The sequence below is a fragment of the Herpailurus yagouaroundi genome, unplaced genomic scaffold (assembly GCF_014898765.1).
Source record: "Herpailurus yagouaroundi ecotype Mexico unplaced genomic scaffold, PumYag 67702, whole genome shotgun sequence".
NCBI classification, from domain to species: Eukaryota; Metazoa; Chordata; class Mammalia; order Carnivora; family Felidae; genus Herpailurus; species Herpailurus yagouaroundi.
Window position 1 is genome coordinate 3,305,978 of NW_024420501.1, and position 26,600 is coordinate 3,332,577.

The 26,600-nt window shown below is 44.0% G+C and overlaps 1 protein-coding gene across 11 annotated transcripts in view; it reads right to left on the bottom strand.

Moving 5' to 3' along the window:
• ATP11C (ATPase phospholipid transporting 11C (ATP11C blood group)) overlaps window positions 1-26,600 on the bottom strand; it is a 107,382-nt gene that overhangs the window by 48,613 nt on the left and 32,169 nt on the right. For 10 of the 11 annotated variants that reach the window (XM_040468551.1, XM_040468554.1, XM_040468553.1 and 7 more), the window contains exons 6-16: window positions 18,749-18,877; window positions 16,629-16,732; window positions 14,660-14,710; window positions 13,658-13,722; window positions 13,236-13,317; window positions 12,147-12,297; window positions 11,125-11,322; window positions 5,493-5,654; window positions 4,731-4,882; window positions 3,644-3,715; window positions 1,713-1,786 (exon numbers count right to left, since the gene is read on the bottom strand). In XM_040468551.1, the coding sequence (XP_040324485.1) occupies window positions 1,713-1,786; window positions 3,644-3,715; window positions 4,731-4,882; window positions 5,493-5,654; window positions 11,125-11,322; window positions 12,147-12,297; window positions 13,236-13,317; window positions 13,658-13,722; window positions 14,660-14,710; window positions 16,629-16,732; window positions 18,749-18,877 (1,240 nt within the window). The remainder of the gene's footprint in view (window positions 1-1,712; window positions 1,787-3,643; window positions 3,716-4,730; window positions 4,883-5,492; window positions 5,655-11,124; window positions 11,323-12,146; window positions 12,298-13,235; window positions 13,318-13,657; window positions 13,723-14,659; window positions 14,711-16,628; window positions 16,733-18,748; window positions 18,878-26,600) is intronic. The other variant, XM_040468557.1, reaches the window with a different exon arrangement.

Here is a 26,600-nt window from a genome sequence, read left to right on the forward strand (position 1 = left end):
TACGCAAGTAGCTCTGTTAAAATATACTTCCTTTCAGTGAATCATGGAAGAGCGTGTTCGTGTCAAGAAGCTGCTTCTGAATTCTCTTTGACAACGTGGTCAAGCCTCGTCTAAAGTGCACACACGGACGGCCTCTACAGGTGTCAAGGGCTAAATCCAAGTGCAAATAAGATAAAATCACTTTGAATACACTAGAGGTTGATTTAAAAACGGTGGCTGGGGCGCCTGGGTGGCTCAGTCGGTTGAGCGTCCGACTTCGGCTCAGGTCATGATCTCGCGGTTCGTGGGTTTCAGCCCCACATCGAGCTCTGTGCTGACAGCTCGCGGCCTGGATCCGGTTTCGGATTCTGTCTCTCTCTCTCTGCCCACCCCCCCTTCTCTCTCTCAAAAATAAATAAACGTTAAAAAAAATTAAAAACGGTGGCTTGACCTTTTTTAATGGAAACTGGAAAACAGCCCTGTAGAGTGCGAGTACAAGTGCGGCTTGAGATCACCCATGCATCCGGCAAGGTAGGCAAGGGTGAGCATTAAGAAAGACACTTCACCCTTATAAGGCAAAGTGCTGAGTTCAACAAGTTCAAAAGAAGTGCAGCTCTGAGGTCTAGACCCTTGACAGACCACTCCCCCCGGCCACCACGCCATCTGCGGTAGAACGCATGCATGCACGTATATATTACCGGTAAGGATACCAAGTATTTCAAACGTTCAGCGGCTTTTAAAAACATTTCCCCTCGCACATCCACAGTGGGTTTAAAAGTCACAGAGCAGATCCTGCACTCGCATAATGAAATCGATTTCATGACCTGGCAGTCACACCACAAAGTATGAATAAAGTGGGAAATGTTCCCTCAAGGGTCTGTCTCTATCTTCCCATTCTCCCACCAAGGGATGTGGGGCAGATTTAACACCGAAAAGTAAATTACTAGGATACAATCAAGGGAAATTTGAAAAACTACCCAGAGACAGACAGACACAGTCTCTCTCTCTCTCTCTCTCTCTCTCTCTCTCTCGCACGCACGCACGCACGCATCTGAGGGCCCGCAAATGAGGCAGGAGTGCTCCTCCATGGCTCTCGTTCAACTGGAGCAGAAGGGATCTCGGCCACCATGGCTCCTGCAGAAGACATGGGGACTCCTGGGATGATGGTACCGGTTCCAAAGCAAAAAGGGCAAGCCTCCGCACTCTGTCAGAGAGCCCAGCGAGCTACAGTGAAGCCACAAGACCCTTTCCCAGCAGTCTGGACCTGGGTCATCCCTAGCCTGCCTGTTCCCAGGAAGTATGAAGCAGTGGGAAATGAGGAAGATCAGGCAGGGAGAGCCAACAACTCTCTACACTCAAGAATTCTACTGCTAATGGGGCGCCTGGATGGCTCAGTCAGTTAAGCGTCTGACTTTGGCTCAGGTCATGATCTCGCGGTTCATGGGTTCGAGCCCCGGGTCTGGGGCTGCCAGCTCAGAGCCTGGAGCCTGCTTCGGATTCTGGGTCTCCCTCCCTCTCTCTGCCTCCCCCTCCCCCCCACTCGAGCTCTGTCTCTCTCCCAAAAATAAACGTTATAAAAATAAATACATTAAGGCATATACAGAAATTCCTGCTTTGCAGGAGTTTAGGCAATCACATACTATGTAAAATGTTTTCCTTTCTTAAAACACCTCATTCAACATACAACGCTACAAACGGCAAAAGAGAAAAAGCCAAGTCTTTAAAATGTGTACCTGCTTGAGTTTTCACAATTACACTCATACGACGGCGGACAGAATCGAAGTTTAAGGTATGAAGGAGTTCGTACCTTTATGAGAAGACAAATGAGAAAAAGAAAACGCCTAGATCACATGGGGAAAATAAAACACAACAGGAACGTCTTGAATAGACTTTCCCCTTTTGGTAAGGGCTGCTGGTTGGGTGCACAGCTGGTGTTTTCCATTTTGTCTTTGAAATTTTTCTGCACTTAGAACATGGGGTCAGAGGCTACAGGTGTTTGTTAAGGGATACCTGTATCCTCTCGTTACGTGACTTACAATGGTAAGGAGCGAGCGACCATGTAGGAATGGGGCGCAAAGAGTTGCCCGACCAAGCCATTTCTGGAGGGGTCTAGGAACAGTCCCGCTCTGCCAATTATCTTAATCATCTATGGGTGCCTCCTGTGTGTCGAGCACAATGTGAGGGACTGGAAAACAGACAAGAATCTGCCTGAGTCTCTTCCCTCGAGAGGCTCACCGTATGAGAAAGGAAGCAGAGGGTCACGAGATGATTACCTCTCCACCTGCCATATGATGTAGTGAAGGGAGTCACAGGGGAGATGGGAAAGCACAGAAGGAAGGACATCTGCAGGAAGGCTTCCTGGAAGAGGCAGTGCCTGGGCTGTGTTCTGCAGGAGTGACATGATGAAGGTAGGGTGTCATGGCATTCGGAGTAGAGGAAAGGGCATGTGCAAAGGGGTAGGGGGACATGAAGGAGTTCACTAAAGCTTGAAATCTAGTCGATAGGGGAACAGAAAGAGGGGTGAGCAAGGGCTGGGAAATGAGAACACTGTGGGCCATTTCGGAGATTGGGAATTTGATCCTAAGAGTGCCAGGAATCCACTGAAGGGTTTAAAACAGTAGAATGACACGATCAGATCTGTGCTATTAATGAGATGAGAGAATGCAGAAAAGTAAAAATAAGACTTACCTGCAAAAACATGGGGAAGTATTTTTTTAAGAGAAACAACTTGGATGTAAGTATTTCACCTACCAATAGTTACTATGAAGGCTGTTTCCTGATGGGAGCGAGCGGGTCACTGCTTCTGGGATGGGGTGTATGAACGGGACACCTACACGTAGCGTATTATTCAGTGTGGACCAGATAGGGGCACTGCTCTGAACTGGCTCCCTCTCTGACTCTAATAACGACTGGACTCTAATAGAATCTGGACTCTAATAATGACTCCGGGCTCCTGGCAGTCAGGCCAAAGCACCTTCCTCCGGCTTCTAAGCATCACTTCCCCACGGGGCACATTCCCCAAACACATCCGTATATACTACAGGTTTCCGAGATGGGTCTCACGAGATGCTAGGGGCCAGAATGGAAATCACGTAAGCTAATTACATTTCAAATTCAGAAGAAGGAATTCGGATTAATCACAGAACCTTATTAAAATCTGCTATTAAGCCAAGGTGGTTTTGTTCACTGGGATCTCTGTAGAGAAGAAGAAACAAAGCAACACTGCTGCCTCGGGGTACCCGCCCCGGGGCTCACACTTGAGCGCCTAGAAGGAGACAAAGTTTTTGACATCAAAGCTGCCATGATTGGCTGGCCTGCCACCCCAGAGTGGCTGGGTTCCGGAAAGCAGGTTTCCTACATGTTCATGGATTTTTCTTACAGCATGTGTTGGAGGCCTAAAATTGGCATCTAAATTTCAGAAACAAAGTCCAGGCAGACTCTCATTCAGGCTACTGGACCCATATGTGAGCCAAATGGGGATAATTTCCACCTCAAGTCCCAGTTTCTAGCATCCTATGAGAAATGTCTTCTTTCCAACTACACTTACATAAAACTCCGAGCTGGGACAGCGGCATCTTATGCCTTCATCGAGTAAGATTCCTTTGTCGCACGGGGGACCGTGGGGTTAAGAAGTGATAAACATCGAACACGCAGGGCTACTTACACTTCTATTTCTTTTCTTTGGTTCTCTACTCTCATATGGCCATTCCGAATTCCTACAAACGTGAACCCGTACCTGTCAAAACACACAAAGAGACCTCTGTGTATCTCTAAAGAGCGATTAATTGTCCCTTGCGCTGGGGTTACTCATACTTGTTTAGTATTTTCTTCTCTTTCATGTGAAAAATCTCAGTCCATAACCATACTTCTCTGTACCAGCTGAGATGAAAACACCGAGGAATTCAAAGCCCAGTCATGAATTATAACCAAAGGAAGAGGCAATTTGTAATTCCAATTCTGTAGCTAACACATCGGGTGACCTTTTAACCACTTAATGATCTCAGGCCTCAAGGGTAAAACGGGGCTGTCAGTTACAGAGTGACGTCAAAATTGCTGCGAACACTTCGGAAATAACATGTGTGGTACAGAAAGTGGCCACTGTTATGTAATTCGCAGAATATAATATGAGCATTTGGACTTCTGGCCGGCATGCATAAATAGTCATGGAAGTTACAGCCAGGCATTGCTATTTCCTTTCTGGTCTTAATTGGCTAGGTTTGGGGAATTTTTCACACACGTTCAGATAAAGCAGTTCGGGTTTTTGGTGAAGAATATTTATAAGATAAGGTGATTGAAGCAAACAGGAAAAACCACTCCGGTCCTCCTGTGATTTCGCTTTCTCCGGAGCAGTACAAGAAGTGCTTACTCTTTTTTTTTTGGTCTTCAAAAATGCTAATGTATCTCTCTACAACTTATCTCGGGGTTTTTAAACCAGCTTTATGGAGGTCTGACCGATACGCAAAGCACAATACGTACTTAACACGTGCAACCTGAGAAGTCCGAACGCACGAAAATAGCCACAGTATCATCGCCACGAGCAGGCTAAGAGGCATATCCGACACGTCTCAAAATCGCCTTGTGACCCACTGGTGTTGTGTTGTCTGTGGTCCACGACACTTAGCGGACCTCCCCTCTTAACAGATTCTGAAGTGCGGAGTACTGTGTCGTCAGCCACACGTACAGTGCTGGGCAGCAGATCTCTCGATCTCTAGAACTTACTGGTCTAGGTCTAGCGTAACAGAAACGCTTACTTTTTCGCTCCTTTCACCAAAGCGATTTCATCTGGCGAAGAGGACATATACGTCAATTCCGCTGATTCGGGAGGCCCATCCACAGCATCACTTGTTTTAACTTCTACAGTATGACATAAACACAAGGCACGCAGAAAGAGTTCTTCTCGGTTCTGTGGATCAGGAACAGAAAAACGACTCTATGATCTTCCCTTGGATCACTTGGTAGTCGGTGAACAGAGAAAAGGTACCGATGTGAGAAAATGTTACCACCTCCAGCAAACTGAAAGCTCTAAATCTCTAATACTCAAATGAGCTGGCTGTCCTCCCTTGTACCTAACAGCATCCCCGGTTCTCAAGGAAAATACCCCAGGGGCTGCATTAACTCCTTCAGGCTACCACCGTGCCACCTAATGCTAAATCGGCGGATTCTTTATGGCCTCAAAGAGCTCATTCGCCATCGAATTCACAATCTGGCAACAGCTCAGGTGCAGGGAGACTTGGGTTCATTTAATGTCTCGACGCTCCTGGGACTTGAACGATTTGACAAGACATTATCCTTGGAGCAGCTCATATTTTTAAAGACAAAGCACAAAGGATTCTGCCCGGACAGACGGACAAGGGAAACTTCTCCCCAACTGCCATTTTCCACAATTCTGTTTATAAATGCTTCTGGCTTGCAACTTCCGGGAGCGTTAGTGAAACAAGAAAGTTGCAGTCAAAACAACAAAACAACACTTAGATTGACTTTGCACGCTAAAGTGACAATGCAGAGAACGCCACCTTATCCGCTTTGTCAAAATACGTTAAGGGCCCGTCAGTTTGAGAGAGTCCATCAGTCTCCGGAGCTACGCCTTTATACTTGTGGCCGTCTATGCAGCACTCGATGAATTCCATGCTATTTTCCGTGAGCGTTCCAGTCTTGTCTGTAAATATATAATCCACCTAAAGACAAGGACACACACATAGGCAGTTTTACCTTCTTCAGTGGGATTAGTTTTGAGTGAAGCTCTCAGGCAGGCCTGTTTTCATACCCATAGCAAAGCACGTTTTGTAAGACTTCTGGTCAAATGTCAGGTAATTTACAAAAGCGGCAGTACGGAAAGAGTGGGAAATGAACAAGTACTTTTAAAGACACTGAAACAGTATCACATGTCCAAGGTAGAAATAAGAATATACTGACCACTTATTACACACACACACACACACACACACACACGTGCGCGTACGCACACACAATACTTGGGAGGAACCTAAATTAATAGGGATGTAACAAAACTTTTCCTTGAAAAGGAAAATTTACTATGAATATACTGGATTGAAGTAAAATGCACTGTTATACAATGCATATTGAGTCAGACAATATAGACGGTCAGGGAAAATAATAATGTTAAGAGTTAATGAGGAGACATAGTAAGTCTATAATGTTCAAAAGCATAAATGAAATTTCTTTCCACACACCGTGAATATTTTTAGATACTACTGAACACATTTTCTAAGTTAAAAAAAAAACAGTGGAGTTTATAATACTAGGTTAAAGTAGAATATAAGCAAAAAAAGTATTAGCATACTTTCATAAATAATGGGGAAAAAAATAAGCCAGGAAATAAACTTTCCGGGCAAAATAAACCGTTTTGAGCACTTGCATTTTATCTCAATTTTTATCTCTTCTATTTATAACATCTGGCTTTTTGGAAACCCACAATTTTATCCTCCTTTTTGGCAATCAATGCTTAAATAGTTAAAATGATGGGCTGACAGGACCAAGCGTAAGCACAAGATTAAGGTTTTCATTATGTAAGGGAGAAAGAGACGAACTTCAGCAGTAGTTGCTTTCTAATTATTTTTCAAAGCCTTTCACGGCAGCAGCACTGGCACAAATATAGCATTCCAATCTTCCTTTTTTTTTTTGCTCTGTTAGCCAGCCAAGTTTGAATTCTCTCTTTAAATTAATCCAAGTGGTATTATTCCTGTATCATCTAGATTTTTCCAGTTAAAAGAAAATTCCTTGGGGCTTTTTTTCCTGATCCGAATTATTTACCTTCGTATTCCCCTGAAGGTTGTCCTGGGTGATTGCACGTGGATGGGCATTAACCCATTTTAGAAATCTTTTAAGAGTGTCAGAGGTGGTGGTTTTAAAAGTATATAGTGCAGGGGTGCCTGGGTGGCTCAGGCTGTTAAGCGTCAGACTTTGGCTCGGGTTGTGGTCTCACCGCTCCTGGGTTCGAACCCCACATCGGGCTCTGTGCTGATGGCTTGGAGCCTGCCTGGGATTCTCTGTCTTCCTCTCTTTTTGCCCCTGTCCTGCTCGCTCTCTCTCTCTCTCTCTCAGAATGAATAAATAAACTTAAAAAAAAAAAAAAAACCCTTTAGAAAAATCTATAGTGCAGAAAATGTTAAAAAAAAAAAAAAAAACTGCAGTGCAGGGGAACCTGGGTGGCTCAGTTGGTTAAGTGTCTGACTTTGGCTCAGGTCATCTCACTGTTCATGGGTTTGAGCCCCACAACAGGTTCTGGGCTGACAGCGCAGAGCCTGCTTGGGATTCTCTCTCTCTGCCCTTTCCTTGTTCGTATGCTCTGTTTCTCCCTCTCTCAAAATCAATAAATAAACTTAAAAGAATATATATAGAGAGAATGTAATTGTTTCCCTACAATATAACATTTTGTGCAGCATGGATCTATATACAATTAATCTCACAGGTACAGGCCAACAAACGATACCCTAATATAATAATTATCAAATAGTACCACCTATCACACTCACTTACAGGGCTTGTTAAAACTCGGAGTGTTGGTCTCTATTCCCCGGTTTCTGATTCAGCAGTTCTGAGGCAAGGCTAGGTAATATGAATTCTTTTTTTTTTTTTTTTAAGTTTTTTTTTTTTATTTTTAGAGAAAGGGAGAGGGGGGGAGGGGGGGAGGGAGGGAGGGAGGGAGAGAAAATCCCAAGTAGGTTCGGTATCGCCAGCACAAAGCCCTATGCGGGGCTCGAACTCACAAACCGTGAGATCATCGCCTGAGCCAAAATCAAGTCTGGATGCTTAACACACTGAGCCACCCAGGTGCCCCCGGTAATGCGCATTTCTAGTAAGTTCCTAGGTGATGCTGATGCTGCTGGTCCAGGGATTCTGCTTTGAGAACCACTGCTCTACTTATTACGTACCCTATACTCAGGAAAGGGGGGGGGGGAGGACAGGATCAGCTGTTACTAATATTCTCACATTTCATTATCTAGTTTTTTTTAATGTTTATGTATTTATTTTTGAGAGAGAGAGAACAAGTTGGGGAGGGGCAGAGAGAGAGGGAGCCACAGAATCCGAAGCAGGCTCCAGGCTCCAAGCTGTCAGCTCAGAGCCCGACGCGGGGCTCGAACCCGCGAACCGCAAGATCATGACCTGAGCCGAAGTCCGACGCTCAACCGATTGAGCCACCCGGGCGCCCCAAAAGTATTATCACGTTTCATGAGCCAGAGAGCCTACTGCTTGCCCGACTTCAACAGTCTCCTCCTTTCTAGTCCAACCCACCATTTTACGGATGCGAAGCCTGAAGTGAGACAGCTGTTCTGGGGTAGAAAAGGCCCTGAGCTAAAGGTTCGTGAACACGTTGAAACATCTATTTTGTAGGTAAACAAATTTTCATTATCGTTCAACCTAATGGCTCCACCACCTACGAAGCTCGTGACCCTGGAAAAAACCCTTCATCCCTGTGAGGTTTAAATATTAACCTTAAATAACCCAGCCTGCTGCACAAGCCTGTAAACTTAAGAAAATAGGGGCGGCTGGGTGGCTCAGTTGGTCAAGTGTCCCACTGTTGATTTTAGCTCAGGTCACGATCTCCTGCTTTGTGGGATCGAGCCCCCCATCGGGCTCTGCGCCCACAGCGCAAAGCCTGCTTGGGATTCGCTCCCCCCTCTCTCTCTGTCCCTCCTGTGCTCGGGCTCGCTCTCTCAAAATAAATGAACTTAAAAAAAAAAAAAAAAAAAAAGACTGGAAAATAAAGTACGATAATAAATGCTTATGAACTGTAAGGTGTCATGAAGATGCTGATCGTCGCTGCTGCTGACCTGACCCAAATCGCACAGCACCTGACTCTTTCCATCATCCCGGAGGCCTTGTTGTTCTGATCACTTATCACATCGCTGTAGTTAAGTACGATACGTGTGTTTCCCTAACTAGATGGTGAACAACTTGAGGGTTCCTTGTTTACTCTGTGATAGCAACCTCAGTACCAGCAACATATTCTTGATATGCAGTGGACGTTCAATAGCTAACAACGGGGCGGAATTTCCGGAATCAGAGTGTCTACTCAGACACGCCATTCGGCACAGCTGGAAGACCTGAAGGGGCTATTTGTAAAACATCAACATGGGTCATTTTTAAAGAGTGTGAAGCAAGGGTCTGCAATGGTATGGATGGGAACTAACGGGCACTGCTTTTTTGTAACATTAAGTCCCACGGATCTGAAATTATGACTCACCAAAGAGGAAACGGGTTACACTTAATTTTGTGCGTACTGGTCCACTGAATGCTAAATGGCCTGGGAAACGATTTCAAGACTTCTTTGCATTTTCATTCAGGTAGTTTCCACACAGCTAGGCTGGTAATGAAGGCAAGTTGTTGTTACACTGTATAAATGGAAGTAGTGATCTGGCTATTAACTTAGTGATTTGACTCAAGGACCATCACATGGAGAAAGGCAGGTTTGGGTGGGGGAACAACATGGTGGCCGAAATGAAAACTGTGGTTTCTTTTCACTGATCAAATTTACCAGATCGTTACCCAAAGCTCTACTGGACTCTCTGCAGCGTGACTACGGCCTGAATGATAGGAACAAGATTACATTCCCATAGGCAATGTGGATCTGCTGAGGTGGAGATCTGAAAGAAAGAGGAAGAGTCCCATTTGGCGGACCTGGCCTGGACACCCTGCCTGTCCCTGGTGCGCTCGGGGAGTCACACGCAGAATGGTGGCCGTTCTGTTTGCAGTACCCTGGGGCTGTCGCCACGTTCATCCTTAGGGAGGTTAATCCCCAGGTCCAGGTCCTGGATCTGGAATAGGCAGATCTGCTCAACTAAAGCACCTGTCCAGGCAAGTTCACCAGAGGTGGCTTATCACTCAATTTTTTTTTTTTTTTTTTTTTTTTTTTGCATGCAATGCTGCCGTAGAGTGATGCTTTTTATTGGGACTAAAGTAGTTCTATTCAGACAGCTCTGTTCCCGGGATGAAACCTTCTGGTTTAAAAAGGTTAAGTAAGGTCAGCAGTGGCAGCTGAAGTCACCTTCAAAAGAGTCTTTCGGGAACAATATCTAAGGGAAAAGCATTTGTTCATTCGTTTCTGGTTCTCTCCTTGGTGACTCAGTATCTCTGTGGGATGCACGTCCCACAGTCGGGGGTTCTGGAGCCGTGCAGTCAGGTCTCAACAAGATGTTATCTGGAGTGTCCTTTCACCCTTGGGACTGTAGCTGTTAAGACCATCCCGGGGTTTAGGCAGAGGCTGGATAAAGAACAGAAAGGGCAGAGGCAGAGGGGGGACTAAATTCAGGAAGAGAGTTTTGAGGTGCGGATGTAAGTCGGCACCATTTAAAACCAGAGTGAGGCCCTGTTCCAGCCGCGTGGCTCCACGCACTGAATTTGCATCACGCAGTCATAGAAATGACATTTCCGCAGCCTTGACATTCTAAATATCATGAGAATGAAATGAAAGCCAAAAAAAATTCCCACAGCTTGTGAAGATCATTACACGGCACACGGTAAATTCAGACAAAGGGAAAAACTTTCTCAATATTGATAAGAGAAGCACCTAAGAAGTCATCCTTTGAAGAATGACAGCTAGCCTGCACCGGCTTGGAGAACGAATGAGGCCACGGCCTGGGCTGCACTGGTATATGAAGCAAAAAGCATTTTGAGGAGTGCGTGCCCTCACATTTTGCCTCCATTTAAATTCTTGCACTGGAATAAACAAGCCTGCTTGCTAGGAATGTATTCGTCTGATCAGAAACACATCGAGCAAATGTCAGCAGGACAACACTGGTCAATTCTGTTTACGGAATGAAATGCATTTGCAAAATAGCTTTGTTTACTACCCTAGGGTCCATCCCCAAATGACAACAGCCGGGGACTACTGTCTGTTCCAAAGCAATAACCCATACTCTAACCACATCACCAGGAGAAGTGATAGGCAAATTTCCCTAACATTCAAATTTAACATATAAACCGGGATACTCCTCAAAAATGCCAACAAAATAACGTTATAGCCACGAAAACAGTGCTTGCCTTCATGATATGCCCGTATAAAGGAATATTTGAATCACATTTCCAAATGTGAAAGGGTCACGTACATTGGTGATTGGCGACCGAGGGTCTAAGAAAAGGTATTTTCAATATGTTAACTTCTTGTAAGTACAAACACGTTCTAACCTGCCCAAGTTCTTCATTAAGGTCTGATGTGTTGACCAGGGCTCCTTCATTAATTTCTTCATCATAGAAATCCTTATCCCATGAAATGAAGAAAGAGCCCAAGAATTTCTGCATTTCTACTGTGACATACATGGAGACAGGAATGATGAAGTTGAATAGAACCATGAATGACAGGAAGTCAGTGAACATTTTCAAAACCTAAAACAAAGGAAATAGTTCATGCTGATTAGACACACGGTTCCATCAGACAAGTACGAGACAACCAGCTTTCTTTTTACTTCAATGCTGAAAGCACTGCTCTTGCTATAAAAGAAAAACCTTCCTACCAATACTAGGTCAGTGGCCACAATTCTTATCACAGCATGTAAAATCAACATTTAAGAATACCCCCAATTTTGGGGCGCCTGGGTGGCTCGCTCGGTTAAGCGTCTGACTCTTGGTTTCAGCTCAGGTCATGGTCTCATGGTTCGGGAGTTCGAGCCCCACGTTGGGCTCTCTGTGCTGACAGTGTGGAGCCTGCTTGGGATCCTCTCTCTCCCATTCTCTCTGCCCCTCCCATGCTCGTTCTCTCTCTCAAAATAAATAAATCAATAAACAAATCAAAATTTGAAAACACCCTCAATTTTATCATTATTTTTCAGTAAATGTACCTTTTGACTTCATGTTTTTTCACTTCCTTAAATTCTCTGCCCTCCCCCCAATAAGAATGTAGGATCAAAGTTTCTATGTATGGGTCGATTATGTTCCTACCATTATCACAAGCCAGGGATTTCTTGTTCAGCTGTTTAAAACTCTAAACTAAAGGGCCAGAAACAAGCACAGATGTCTAAAGTTAAAAAAAAAACTATACAACTTCTTCAATATCTAATAGCTTAGGGCTGCCAGACGACGAGGAGAAAACTCAGAAGCTAACAAAAGGTATCATTATCTGAGCAACATGTCAATAAACGGCGGCCTGGTCAGAAAGTGCAAGGGTTAAAATGTCTAGCAAGAGTTAAAAATTGAGGCATAACACAGGTTACCTTCAAAGTCTCCCGCTCTTTCTGAGTCTTTTGGTTATACCAAGGTTCATCGTTATATGGGGTACTTTGCCAAACATACTTTAGAGTCGTGCACACTGCAGCTTTGGCCAGTAAGATGAATAAATACACAATCAGGAAGGCGTTAATGGATCTGAAAAAAATACGATATGATGGATTTAGAAACCACAGCGTTCTTGACGATATCAACCACATGTACGTGTAACTGTTCTGTTTCCTAAAGCTCCTCCCGTGTGCAGTGCGTAACCACAGCACAAGCCGGTATGTACAAACCTCGGTTATCACCGTGGAAGCGTTATTCCCAGGTGGTAACGTGGAAAGGCCAGCCCCGACCTGTTCGTTGGTCACCACTGCTCCCCCAAAATACAGTGGCTAACTAGCTTAACACACCTATGATCAGGATCCAATAGTGATAGGAGACACACACGCATGCACATCACCTACTCAACCCTTATAGAAAGACTAGGTCGTTTCCGTTTCCCTAAATCCTAAGGGTTGGCAGTAGAGAGCGGGGGAGCAAATGTGAAATCCTCAAACCGAGGACGGATTCTTTTAATCTGGAAGTAGAGCTATGGAGAGGGTGCCACTGATGTACTGGGTATCCATGGCAACGACACAGTGAGGTCCAATGCTGTAGCAACTGGCTTGAAGATCTAGCAAGTACCACGTCAGTAGTCGCCAGGACACCGTTCTCTATGTTGCTGAACTTCCCCATGTACAGCCAGTAGAGGAACCCAAGCCAATTGTCTAGCAGCAAAACGGAATACATCTATATTTCAACTCAACGTTGCCCTTGAATAGCTACACGATAGCTTAGGTAAGTCACTTATCATCTCGGAGACCATTTCTTCATCCGCAAAGCAGACAGGCTGATAGGAATTGCTCCGTAGAGCTGCTCAGAGGATTAGACTCAATCAGACATACAAATCACTGAGCACAAGTCAGTACGCTCGGTATGGTAGCTGCTATTATAATTGATGTTGTTTTTTTGTTATGGTTGGTGTTTGGAATTACTGAGAAGTATCTCTTTCACAGTTCAATCACTACAAAGAAATTGCGGTGTGCACTAACTTTTCAACAGCAGAACGTTTCTGAGATTTCCCTTGGTAGTTCAAAGCCATTTTGGTTTCCATCCCAGTGTAAACAGCAACTCCTAAGGAATAAAAGAATATAATGAAAACTAGGTTGCCAGTGCGACTGCCAACCAACTCCCCACCAAGTGGGAGCTATCAATTTTTTTCCATCTATAAAAGGAAGGATTCTAAGCCTTAGTCTAGTCACCAGCTGACAGAGCGTTTATAATAGAATTTTAACTCTACACGCTTTATTTCTCATACTTCAAGTTAGTTTACCATCTTATAAGTTCCCAACCCCTAAAAACAGGCGTAGGTTGAGTGGCAGTTATCCGCAACGTTTCATTTTTAACAGGCACCATTTAGGCATGGGCTTGACAAAGCATATTTCTGATAAGCAGATCTTAAAAAATTGCTCACCATATATCTTCTTGGTGTTTTTTAGGGTAGCTCCTTTCAACAAGAGATTTTCTGGTCCCAAAGACCTAAATGAAAAATGAACACAGCTTATCCAAACAGCCCGATACACCCATCAGCATCAACCCTGGGGACGTGATCGGCCCTAACACACATCTATCTCCAAGGGGTTGAGAGTGTGTCTTTGCGCTTATGTCTTATGCTTCCTCCCCGGGATGAGCTGCAAGATCCTTCCGTGTGAAGCTCGTCAAGGGGCCGGCCCCCCGCAGACGGAAGCACGGCACAGATGTAGCCAGCAACACACAGAGGTGGAGAGACGCAGAGAGAGAGAGGGATGAGGAGGCAGACACAGCAAGAGGGAGAAGGAAAAGGTGACAAATGAAAAGACCGGGAAAGTAGCTGGCAAGGTGGGAAAGACACACGGACATATTTATAAAAGAGCCAACCCGCCTCTGGGGCCATCGCGGGGCACCTGGCTGGAAATTCCTTGTGGGCGTGGCTATAAAGACCAAGCGGGGACGTTGCGGTGTGGAGGACAGAAGGGGGAAGAAAACCTCCCTTTTTATATAGATTGCTTCATTATAAATGATTAGCCTTCCGTTTTATTTCAGTCCGGGTAATTCTCTCAGCTTTTGAACTGTCCCCCTCATCCCTCAATTACTCTCCCTTAAGCACGGTTCTGCACAGCCAAGAACAAAACGTACAGAGCCCCGAACAGATTTGGGGAGCTGAGTCCAAGTGCCTGGAGCTCTGAGATTTTGGACGCCCTCAGGGTCACTTCCAACACCACCCCTTCCACACACACTGGGAGAGCTCCCGCCACCACAACCCTACCAATCCCGTTACTTTAAGACCTACTACCGGGACACTGGCTAGTTGATCCAGCTTTAGTCACCTTTACGTCCCTTTCTATAAAGAAAAGGATTTAGCTATTTTAATGGGCTTTCAAGAGAAATATACCCACCACCACCCAAAAAGGACCGATCAAAGGAACGACAAACTAACCTGGCGACCGCCTCAAGACTATTACTATAGATACTGATCCGCCCAACAAACCTGCGAAAAGAACATAATGGCAAATGTATCTTCTATGTCAACATGAAAATCTATACGTCACAAAAACGGGAAGGGATCGAGATACAAATAATACAAATGAGGTAAGACTGCATGAACTACAAAAACCCATTATATAACCATAAAAAAGTTATGTGGAACCAACAAGGTGTATAACACTGTCATCTAATTTTAAAAATAGTATTACGGATTAGAAGAATGCAAACCAAGATTCTAAATCGATTTTCACAATCTACTTGGCATTGTGCATGCACATGACACCTCTGCTCATTTACACGTTATATAAATAATTGATCTCTATTTTAGATTTATGTGAAGCAAGGTTTCCGGTGCTAAAATGCAACTTTGAAAACCATCAGTTCGGGAGCTGTTTCCTTGCGCACACATCACAATCACTGAAATGCTTACTAAACCGTAGATTTCTGGGCCCCATCCCCAAGCTTAGGATTCAGGTGAGAATCTGCACTTCCCACAAGTTCCCAGGTGCGGCCGCTGCTGGCCCAAGATCACCCTTTGAGAAGCACTTGCGTTAGTCTCAGACAGCAAACACTTGGTTACCATCTTGGAAATTTCCAACCTGTGTCTCTCGGCTGACCAATACTGAGCCCGATCTGATCACTTAATACGGCTGCCTGGTAATCTGCGTTTCTCAACAATGGGGTACAAAGGCCGAACTCTCCTTCACGACAGAGTTACGAGTATTTGGTAACTGGCGTTATAATTTTTTTCAGAAACACTGAACTATTATTCTATATACGTAAAGTACGATGGTCTCCTCATTCATTCGCCACATGTTACTTGTGCCAGTGCCGTGGCGGGTGCTGGAGAGACACTAATAAGAAGGACGTGTTCCTTGCACAAAAGAGAAACAACAGGCAATTACGATGGAAATGGTGACCACTAGGGTGGTACCAGGGCAGGCATTCTGAAGTCACACAGCAAAGGAATTCGATCTGGTCTAGAGAAATCTTCCCTGCCCTAAAACTCTCCTTCCTATTTAGGGTAAGTGAAAAATTTAGGAGTTGCCATATAAACACGCAAAAATGTGTATTACTCTCTAACACAGGCAGAAGTCGTCACTTCATTTCCTGTGATTCCATGGACCTTCTCCTCCCTTCTATTCCGTCACTGTACTGTACGCTTAGCTTCAATATTTTATCTGCCTTGCAAACTGTGAGCTCCTTGAAGGCAGGGAACAGCTGGTTTGTTCTGTGGTCCCGGTTCCTACTATCAAGGTGGATACAGAAGAAGGGAAAGAAGAAAGAAGGAATGATGGGAAGGACACTGTTCTTGTAGTAGGACGAATACTTTGTTTTTCCACTACTGTGCATTGGTGTTAAGCCACATCCAACCATTTGGTCCCCCCATTAGGACAATGACTGTTAATCAGCAACTCTGCTCCAGAAGGCCTAAGCAGAGTAAAAGAGGGGAAACGATGCAACTTAGCTGTTTACTGAGGACAAGAAACAGCCCTGTCTGCAATACTCAGTTCATCGTGATCGTCACAAAAATGGATAGAGCGCGTGGCTCCACGTCCCCTTCCTCTCTGTAATGTTGAATGACACATGACGGGGGTCTGTTTTTGTTTTACTTAACTCTGATTAATGCACGAATCTGACAGATCAGCTTTCTGGGATAACATAATCTTAAAATGTGATAGATGGTCATGTTTACAAGTACCAGAAATAAAAGAAAAATCCCGAGGAAGGTCTCTGGGCCCACAATGATGTATCTTAGGCTGGTAGCGTTTGATTCATTTCCCTGCCAGAAGGAAAGAAAGGCTCATAAAAACATAAATGAAGGAAGGCTGGTTAAGGGGCGGGTGTTTTCTTTGCAACACCGGCAGCAAAGGGAAGCAGCGTCGGCCGACAGCTGTAAAGTGAAACCAGGTGAACCTTACTTGTAGAGGTCAGGTTGAGGCTGTTCACATTCAATTGCTGCTCGGAGGGTATCAATGGATTCAGCTGTACATAGCGCAATGGTATCACGCACTGCATAATGTGTCTAGATGAAAGCAGAAGAAAAAGCACAAACAAACAAGTGCTTCTTTTCAGAACCGTATACCCACCTTATTCCAGGAACACGGGATGTTTTCGTAAGAGGCTTTGCCAGGATAATGCAAAGACTGATGCACCTTTCCCACTAACTAAATTTTATGGTATTATTCTCCAAATATGTTACAAACAATTAGAAAGATAACCCTGCTGCAAAGGGATTTAAAAGATAATAAAGATGAAAAGCTTTTCCTGATAGTGACAGCAGGGAGAATTCCATGGGTAGCATGTATATCCTTAACTGAAAACCCAATGAAGAAAAGCAATCCGTTTGTTTTTTTTTCTCCTAGTTATAGACCTGAGATCTATTACTTTGCTCACCATAGAGTACAGTGATATAAATATATACATATGAGTTGAACATCAATAACCCTTTTGGTCCTAAGAAGGCTGACATTTTGCCAATAGAAAGAAAAAAATTCATTAATAGATACATTACACAAATAGCATATTTAATGATCTTGAAAACGTTCAGGGGTGCCTGGGTGGCTCAGTCGGTGAAGCGTCCGACTTCAGCTCAGGTCATGATCTCACGGTTCGTGAGTTCGAGCCCCGCCATCGGGCTGTGTGCTGACAGCTCAGAGCCTGGAGCCTGTTTCGGATTCTGTGCCCCCGCCCCGCTCTCTGCCCCTCCCTGGCTCTCACTGTCTCTCTCTCTCTCAAAAATAAATAAACATTAAAAAAAAAAAAGAAAGAAAATGTTCAAAGAAGCTACATTTTATACGAGGAGCAGGGATATGATGCGTCTTGCTTTAGCCAGACAGAATATTCTACTAGTGTATACTATGCACTTGATTTACCCAGAACTCCAGGCAGGCTCCAATAAGCCCATCTATAAATCATCAAAGGAGGGCTAACACAGACCGAAAGACCGCAACCACTTATGCACAGGGGAAAGCTGTCGCACAGTCTTCTGGGAATATGACAGAAGTGCTAGAGCTCTATTTAAAACTGTCACCTGATTTTGAAACCCGTGTACTTTGAGCTGATTTGATCAGATCAACTTAACGGAAAAAAGAAAGCCCTAGAAAGTTTTCTGTCTCGAGGCAACTTTTTCCCCTATTAGGGCATCTTTAGGTACATTTCTCGATTTTTATCTGGACATTCCCTCCCTCAAATTCAACTCTGTTTCTGAACTGTTTCAACAGACGACTTCATCACCGTGCCCTTGAAGTACGGAATTCATCATCTAACAGGCGTTTCAGTTCCTGTTTCACATACTGAGCCCTGGTTCTTGACTCCAGATGGAATAAGCAAGCAGAGACAGGCCTCAAGGGTACACACAGAGGTGAGCACATCAGTGCCCTTCTGTAAAGGCAGCATATAGAGGATGCATCTTCGTGCCCTGTGGAGCTCTGGACAACGGCCAAGAACTGACTGCCAGAAAGTACCACGGAAGTAAGTGATCTTCCAGTTTGAGCAAACTTATTTTAACACATTTATAATCCTTCCTAGTTGCAATAAAACAGACATTCGCCAAACAAAACCCTAAGGTATTTTTTTAAAGAAAGCAATCAAATTACTGCAAGGTAGAGTTTCTATAAGCCATGAGTAAGCATTGTTCAAAGAAAATATTCATTCCTTTTAAAAATAAAAATAGATCCAAGGTTAGAGTATATGAAGTTATTTTTGTAGCTACATAGTTTAAGCCTCTGAAGACATTCATTTTAAAAAGCCCAAATAAAACACTGAATGGGAGATGTCAATATTAAATGCAAGCAGTGCTACAAAAAAGGTAGTGGCTTTTATCTGGGGCGTGTATTTTCCTCACTGAACTCCACCCTTTTCCCTCAAGCTGTGTATCTGCTTAGAAATTCAAAGACGATTCCATGAAAGCGGTCTTTGCATACAAAACTTACACAAACAGGAAAAAAGAAAAGATGGGGGGAGGGGGAGGGCAGTGGGAAGGAGTGCTAGATGATGAACTGTCCCAAGCTCCGTTCAGGCAAGGTTTCCTTTCCATTACCTTGCAATTGGATTCCCCGTCAAGACTGGCCGTGGTAACGTAGCAGGTCCCATCACTGGTACAGGACGACAGAAGAATAAGATCACAGGGGAAGGTTTCATCTGCCTGTACTTCTACCACATCACCGACCTAGTATACAGAGAAAAAGAAATGTTCTTAATTCCAAACAAAGCATTCATTAGATCTCAAACTAAAGCCAAAACAGTAGCAAGAGACCTGTCCCGCTCTTAGAAGAGTGTCTGTGTCCTATGCCACGTGAAAGATAATGAGAGAGTATCACTGTTCAACATTCAGAATCCCCCTTAAGGTCACAAGGACTTAAGGATGCAGTCAGATGTCCTTACTGTTGAACTTGAATGTCAAAGAAACAATTTTGGTACCCAGGGACCCATTTGCCCTCTGATGTTTTGGGCACTGCTGTTCAACAAGACGCCGAGTATCATCACTTCATGAAGGAATCTAGAAAATCTAAATGTCTCAACTTGAGCACTTCCCGGACACTGGGCATCATGCATATTTCAATACGCTTTTGCCTTCCGTGCGCTCACAGCTGTTACCGTAGGGCACCAGTTCCCTCTTCAGTGCTCGGAAAAACTTAATCAGAGAGGCATCTATTTTTCCCATGAAAAAACATTGGGACAAAAACATAATTTTCAAATAGGTCGCTTTCCAATAATTCATCTGCTACCAGAACAATCCATTAATACGGCCATGAGAAACCATTTCCTATCAGCAAGTCCCCAAAGCTCAAGTGTAGGAAAAACAGGAGAGAAGAAATCATGAACTATTTCTATCGCAGAGAATTTAATAATGTAGGGAATAAATCATAATGGCTAAAAGGTAGGACTGTTTTTTTTTACAGTTTATTTATTTTGAGAGAGAGAAAGAGCACGAGCAGGGGAGGGGCAGAGAAAGAGGGAGAGAGGGAGAGAGAGAGAGAATCCCAAGCAGGTCCCACACTGTTAGTGCTGAACCCGATGCGGGGCTCAAACTCGCAAACTGCGACATCATGACCTGAGCCGAAACCAAGAGTCGGACGCTTGACTGACTGAGCCCCCCAGGCGCCCCTAAAACGTAGGACTTTTGAACCTGACTTTACAGCTCGGCTCTGCCACTTCCCTATGAGCTTGGGCAAGGGCCTTAGATGGTTGCAACCACATCACAGGATCGGTCTGAGCGTGACGGGAGGACACAGGTAAAGCGGTTAGCGAAGTACCTGGCACGTATTCACCATCCGATGATTCTTGCGAACACCCTGCAACTACTTTACCTCCAGCCTATGGACAGTCGTAAGATGTTGGGGAAGGATGGAAGGAATGGAAAGTTCGGTGCTTCCCAACCTTTTCCGTACCGTGGCACAGAGAGAAAATGTTAGGCGTCAGTTCAGTACAGCCCCTCAGGTAAATGGAGGAAGCTGCTTGTGGCAGAACACAACCCACTTTGGCGCGCGTGTGTGTCAATATCTAGCGCACCAACCCGGACGCACTGGTTGTGAAATGCCGAATAAATGACACACCTGTCGTCTATTTGCTACACGATTTGGCAGAGAGAGATGAGGATTCCGAGACCTATTCAGGAACCATTTTATTTTCTTGCCAATCTTAATCAGTAGCCAAGAGAAACAGCATCAATAACTGAACTAATTTGTAAATAATATTTTGTTGGCTCTTTCCTTCCTCCCTTACATAAACACTTATGTTGCTTACATAAAACTACAATCTATGATTAAATACACAGACGGGAAACAACAAACAAAATCCTCAATCATCTGAGAAGAAGGAAACATGTATTAAAGGATGAAGAGGATTCTTAGGCACCGATAAAGACGCGCCACAAATACACAATTTCTTCTACGCCATTTATGATTAAAAAAAAATTTTTTTTTTAACGTTTATTCATTTTTGAAACACAGAGACAGAGCACAAGCAGGGGTGGAGCGGTGAGAGAGGAGGACACAGTATCCGAAGCAGGCTCCAGGCTCCGAGCTGTCAGCCCAGAGCCCGATGCGGGGCTCGAACTCTCGAACCGAAGATCATGACCTGAGCGGAAGTCGGACGCTTAACCGACTGAGCCACCCAGGCGCCCCTACGCCATTTACGATTTGCTTAGATGTGAACTATAAAGGTCCCTGTACCTGGAGTGCAAGCTGAGGCTGGTGAGGTGGTCAGAGGCCAGATCTCAGAGGGCTGGGCAGAGGCTAGGCCTCACCCTGAAGGCAAGGGGGAAGGAGGAAGGGACTTTTAAGGAAAAGGAACAACACGGTCCCCTGAAGCATTCAACTCAGGTTCTACTTCCATTTAGCGTTAGTTAAAAGCATGAAGAGAACATCACTATCCCTTCTGATAAATATCAGAAAAAGCCAGATCATCTGCAAAAGTATGATTTTTTTTTTTTTTTTAGTTCATCAGCAAGCTGAGGTTGCGAGGCAACCACGTAAACTGAATTTCAAAGGGTGAAAAGTCCTGGTGAGGAGAGACAGGAGAAACGAACTGTTTCACAATTCACAGGAGCACGAGATGACAGCCATAAAAGGGCAGCAGAAGAAAACAACCAGATTCTGTAGCAATTCTTCAAGGCTTGATGGGAGCTAACGTGACAGTTTCAAATCTCTGCGAACCTGACAGAGAAGACGGGATCATAACCACCCATCATTTCTTCTTTACAGGCATCCATCGGGTGCCCCTGGGAAAACACCAGGGCAGGAGGCCGAAAAGAGCCTTCCCTCACTGGTACAGGCATACAGGGTGTGACTGATGGCTGTGCGGAGACAGGTGCAAAATATGCCAGCACCCAGAATCGTGGACCCTGCTCTCATGGGAGGCAGAAGCCATCTAGGTCTAGGGGACAGGCAAGAAGCCTTCCCTGGCACAGTCTCAGGAAACGTGACCGCTGCTAGAGGAGAGGTAGAAGCAGACACCATTTGCTGCTGGGGATGGGGCAGAAAAGCCGCTGATACCGGGGTCCTAGCGCTAATAAAAGGCAGAGTTCAACCGCCGTTGGAAGAAGGGTGGAAGGATGGCGACAAGGCATTCAGTACCGAGGCGAAGGTGCCCAAGCCCTGCTGAATACGGGAGCAGGAGAACCAAGAAGAAATCGTTCTGTCCTCACCAGGAGCCGCAACGAATAACAGTAAGAAATTGCAATCTACCGCGGGGGGAGGAGAAAAGGCACAGACGGGCACTCGGGGTGTCAGGGCCATGAGGACCTGCCGCAAGCGGAGGGTGGAACAGGAACACTGACGAAGGCCCTCTGGTACCCCGGGCCCCACACAAAGCACAGGGCAATGGCAATCCAGCACTCCCGGAGCTGGAATTTCCAGCGAGGTACTGAATGAAAGTAGCAAGAGCTATACAGCAAAAACCAAAGCCGGCTCAAGTCCCGACTGGACTCGCTTACCCTTCACACCGATGGGCAGACGGAAGAGGTGTGCCCACTTCAGAACATAAATACGACTGACCTGGGTCTCTAGCTTTGGTTTACATACGAGGTCCAAAATTCAATAGAAAAATACAAGACACATAAAACACAAGACAAAGATGACCTACCACGAAGAGAGAAAGGAATCAACAGGACCAGTTCCCGAAACGTTGAGATGTTGGATTATAAGACAGGCATGTAAAAATAAAAAAGACTATGATCAAGGGGCGCCTGGGTGGCTCAGTCAGCAGACTGGATGCAAAAAGGGAAATAATCAGGGAACCTGACGAAACGCTTCTGTATTTCCAACACTAACACCCGTACTCTTCCTTACAGAGAACCGTGAGCTCCTTTCACCTTGGGAATCCTCAAGTCCTGTCTGTAGACTCTCATCTCTGTCTTCTAAGATTCCATCTAGGCCCATGGCTTCATGTACCATCTACACGTTGATGAAATCCAAATTTCAACTGACAGCTCAAATAGGTCTCAGTTCCAGCCTTGACAATTCCATCTGGGTGTCTAATAGGTATCTCAAAATTAACACGGCTAAAATGGAATTCCTGATTTCCCCTTTACTCCCACATCTGTCACAAAACCCATTCTTCTCCCCGAATCTCCATCTGATTTAATGGCACTGGCATTTGGTTTAAATAGCTCAATTTAATTCACCCATCTCCTCAAGCCAAAACCAAGAAGGCTACCTTTATTCTTTTTTGCTCTTTTTTTCCCTCCCTGCATCCAATACATCACTGAATCCTGATGAGTCTACCTCCAAAATATATTCCAAATAGATCCATGTATCTTAATCACAAGGCAGGTGGTACAAAGTTGTGGTTATAAGCATGGACTCTACAGCCAAACTTGTTTCAAATCCCAGGCTTTCCACTGACTAATCATGGACAAGTTTCTTAACCTCCCTGAGCCTTAGTTTTAATCATTTGTAAAAGGGAACAGTACAAGTACCTACTTCATAGGACTGTTATAAAGTTAAGGATGTTTTTTTAATGTTTATTTATCTCTAAATAGAGAGCAAGCAAGAGCATGCGAGCAGGGGAGGGGCAGAGAGGGAGAGAGAATCGCAAGCGGGCTCCATTCTGTCAGCGCAGAGCCTAACGCGGGGCTTGATCCCACGAATCGTGAGATCGTTGGCCTGGGCTGAAATCAAGAGCTGGACACTCAACTGACTAAGCCTCCCAGGCGCCCCTAAAGTAAGCATTGAATCAGTTAATATAACGTGACAGGGAATACCTGGCATATTTACGTTATATATAAATGTTAACTACTATTTTTATTATCGTTATCTCTACTAGTGTCATCCTGATATAGGCTCTTATCCTCTTTTGCAAGTGACTCCTGGCTTTAAAACCCTTCAAAAAATTCCCACTGTGCTGAGGGTACACACCAAGTTACTCTCTTACTCAACAATAGTCTACCCACTCCCAGGCAAGCAATCAAACATTTAGATACTTTTGGTTTATAAGCATTTCTTGCCACACACAAATATTCCAGAAAGGGCCGAATCAAATAGCATTTCACACAATAGCATAAACTGATTTAATTAAGATTATACCTGGCTGAGATCGGCCTCCAGGCAAAGAAAGAAGCCCGAGGAACAAAAGGAGGAAGATGGGGGGCCTTTCTATGTCACACACTGAAACAAGTAATAAAAATAATTCTTCTCAAATTCTTCTGAAGAATCAAAGAGGGAACACTCCCAAACTTATTCTATAAGGCCAGAATTACTGATACCGTTTTATCAGGAAAAGACAGAGAAGAGAAAAAAACTACACACCAATATCCTCAATGAATACTGATGACCAAATCCTGAACAAAATTCTACCAAACCAAGTCCAACAGCACATTAAAATGGTCGTACACCATGACCAAATGGGGTTTATCCTTGGGAATGAAAGGATACATACAAAAGTCAATCAGTGTAACGTAACATACAAGAGCCACAACAGACGAAAGCTATATGGTCATTTCGATCAATGCAGAAAAAGTATCTGGCACAATTCAACACTCTTTCATGATAAAAACACTCAATAAACAGAAGAGAAAAAAATGACCTCGACATAATAAAATCCATGTATGAAAAGCCCACAGCTAACATCATAGTCACTGAGGAAAGAGTGAAAGCTTCTCCTCTAATATCAGGAACAAAGCAAAGATGTCCACTCTCAGTATGACAATTCTACATTGTACTGGAAGTTCCAGCCAGAGCAATTAGACGGGAAAAAAAAGGGGGAGGGGGAGGGAAGAGAGAGAGAAATAAAAGGCATAAAAATTGGAAAAGCAGTAAAATTATCCTGATTTGCAGATGGCATAATATTATACGTAAAAAACCCTAGATTCCACACACAAAAACCTGTTAGAATTAGTAAGTGAATTCGGCAAAGTTCCAGGATATAAAACCAACACTCAAAATCAGTTGTACTTCTATACACTAACAATGACCAATCCAAAAAGGAAATTAAGAAAGCAATCTCATTTTCAATAGCATCAAAAAAGATAAAATAGTCACTGTATGTTAACTAACTGGAATTTAAATAAAAATTTAAGAAAAAAAGGTAAGATATTTAGAAATAAATTTAACCAAAGAGTTAAAGGCTTGCACAAGGAAAGCTACAAAGCATTGCTAAAAGAAATCAGAGATAATAAAAATAAGTGGAAAGACATTTCGTGTTCATGAATTAGAAGATTTAAGCTTGTTCAAATGCTTGCATTATTCAAGCAAAGACAGGCTCAATGGAACTCCTATCAATATGCCAAGACATTTTTTTGCAGACATGGAAAAAAAATCCTAAAATCATATGGAATCTCAAAGGACCCCAAGTAGGCAAAACACTGTTGAAAAGGAAAAACAAACTTGGGGAGTCCTCACAATCCCAGATTTCAAAACATACTACAAAGCAACAATAATTAAGACAGTATGGTACTGGTATAAAGACAAATATATGGACCAATGAAGAGAGAGCCCACAAATAAATCTTTGCACATACGGCCAAGTGATTTTCAACGAGGGTGCCAAGACTATGCGAGGGAAGGACAGTCTCTCCAATAAATGCTGTTCCTGCATGCAGAACAATGAGGTTCGACTCTTACCTTACACCATATACAACAATTATTCAAAATGAATCACAGACCTAAATGTAAGACCTAAACTTCTTTGACTCCTACAAGAACATCAGGAAAAAGCTTCAGGACACTGGGTTTGGCAATGATTTCTTGGACATACAACGTTAGAAATGGGAATACATCAAACTTAAAAACTGCACCAAATGGGGCGCCTGGGTGGCGCAGTCGGTTAAGCATCCGACTTCAGCCAGGTCACGATCTCGCGGTCCGTGAGTTCGAGCCCCGCGTCGGGCTCTGGGCTGATGGCTCGGAGCCTGGAGCGTGTTTCCGATTCTGTGTCTCCCTCTCTCTCTGCCCCTCCTCCGTTCATGCTCTGTCTCTCTCTGTCCCAAAAATAAATAAACGTTGAAAAAAAAAAATTAAAAAAAAAAAAAAACTGCACCAAAGGAAACAATCACACAAGGAAAAGGTAACCTATGGAATGGGAGAAAACACTTGCCAATCACGTATCTGATAAAGAGATAATATCCAGAAAATATAAGGGACTTCTACAACTCAACAACAAATATGCAAATACCCTGGTTAAAAAATGGGCAAAGGATTTGAACAGACTTTCTCCAAAAAAGATACACAAGTGGCCAAAAAGCACATGAAGAGTGTTCCACATCTCTAATCATTTGGGAAGTACAAATGGAAACCACAATGAGAGATTTCACACACGTTAGGATGGCCACTATCAAAAGAACAGAAATTAATAAGTGCCGGAGAGGCAGAGACGCTGAAACCCTTGTACGCTTTAAGTGCAAAGGTCAAATGATACATCCGTTATGGAAAACAGAACGCAGGTTCCTCAAAAAATTAAAACTAGAATTACCAGATGATTAAGACATTTTGCTTCTGGGTATTTTGCTCCGGGTATATATCGAACATAATTCAAAGCAGGATCTCAAGTGTATTTGTACACTTGTGTTTGTCCTAGCATTATTCACATAGCTAAGAGGTGGAAGAAAATGCAGGGGCGCCTGGGTGGCTCAGTTGGTTAAGGGTCTGGCTCTTGATTTCAGCTCAGGTCATGATCTCACAGTTCATGGGATGGAGCCCCACGATGGGCTCCCTGCTTGGGATTCTCTCTTTCTCTCTCTCTGGCCACTTCCCCACATCTCTGTCTCTGTATCTCTCTCTTTCTCTCTCTCTCTCAAAAACAAATAAATATTAAAAAAAAAAAAAAGAAGAAAATATAATATATGCAAAAAATGGAATATTATGTAGTCTTAGTATTGAACCAGGAGTTGAGGTGCAAGTCACCATTGCAGATGCTTAAATCAACCTTTTTAATAAATTGATTATCAGTTAAAAA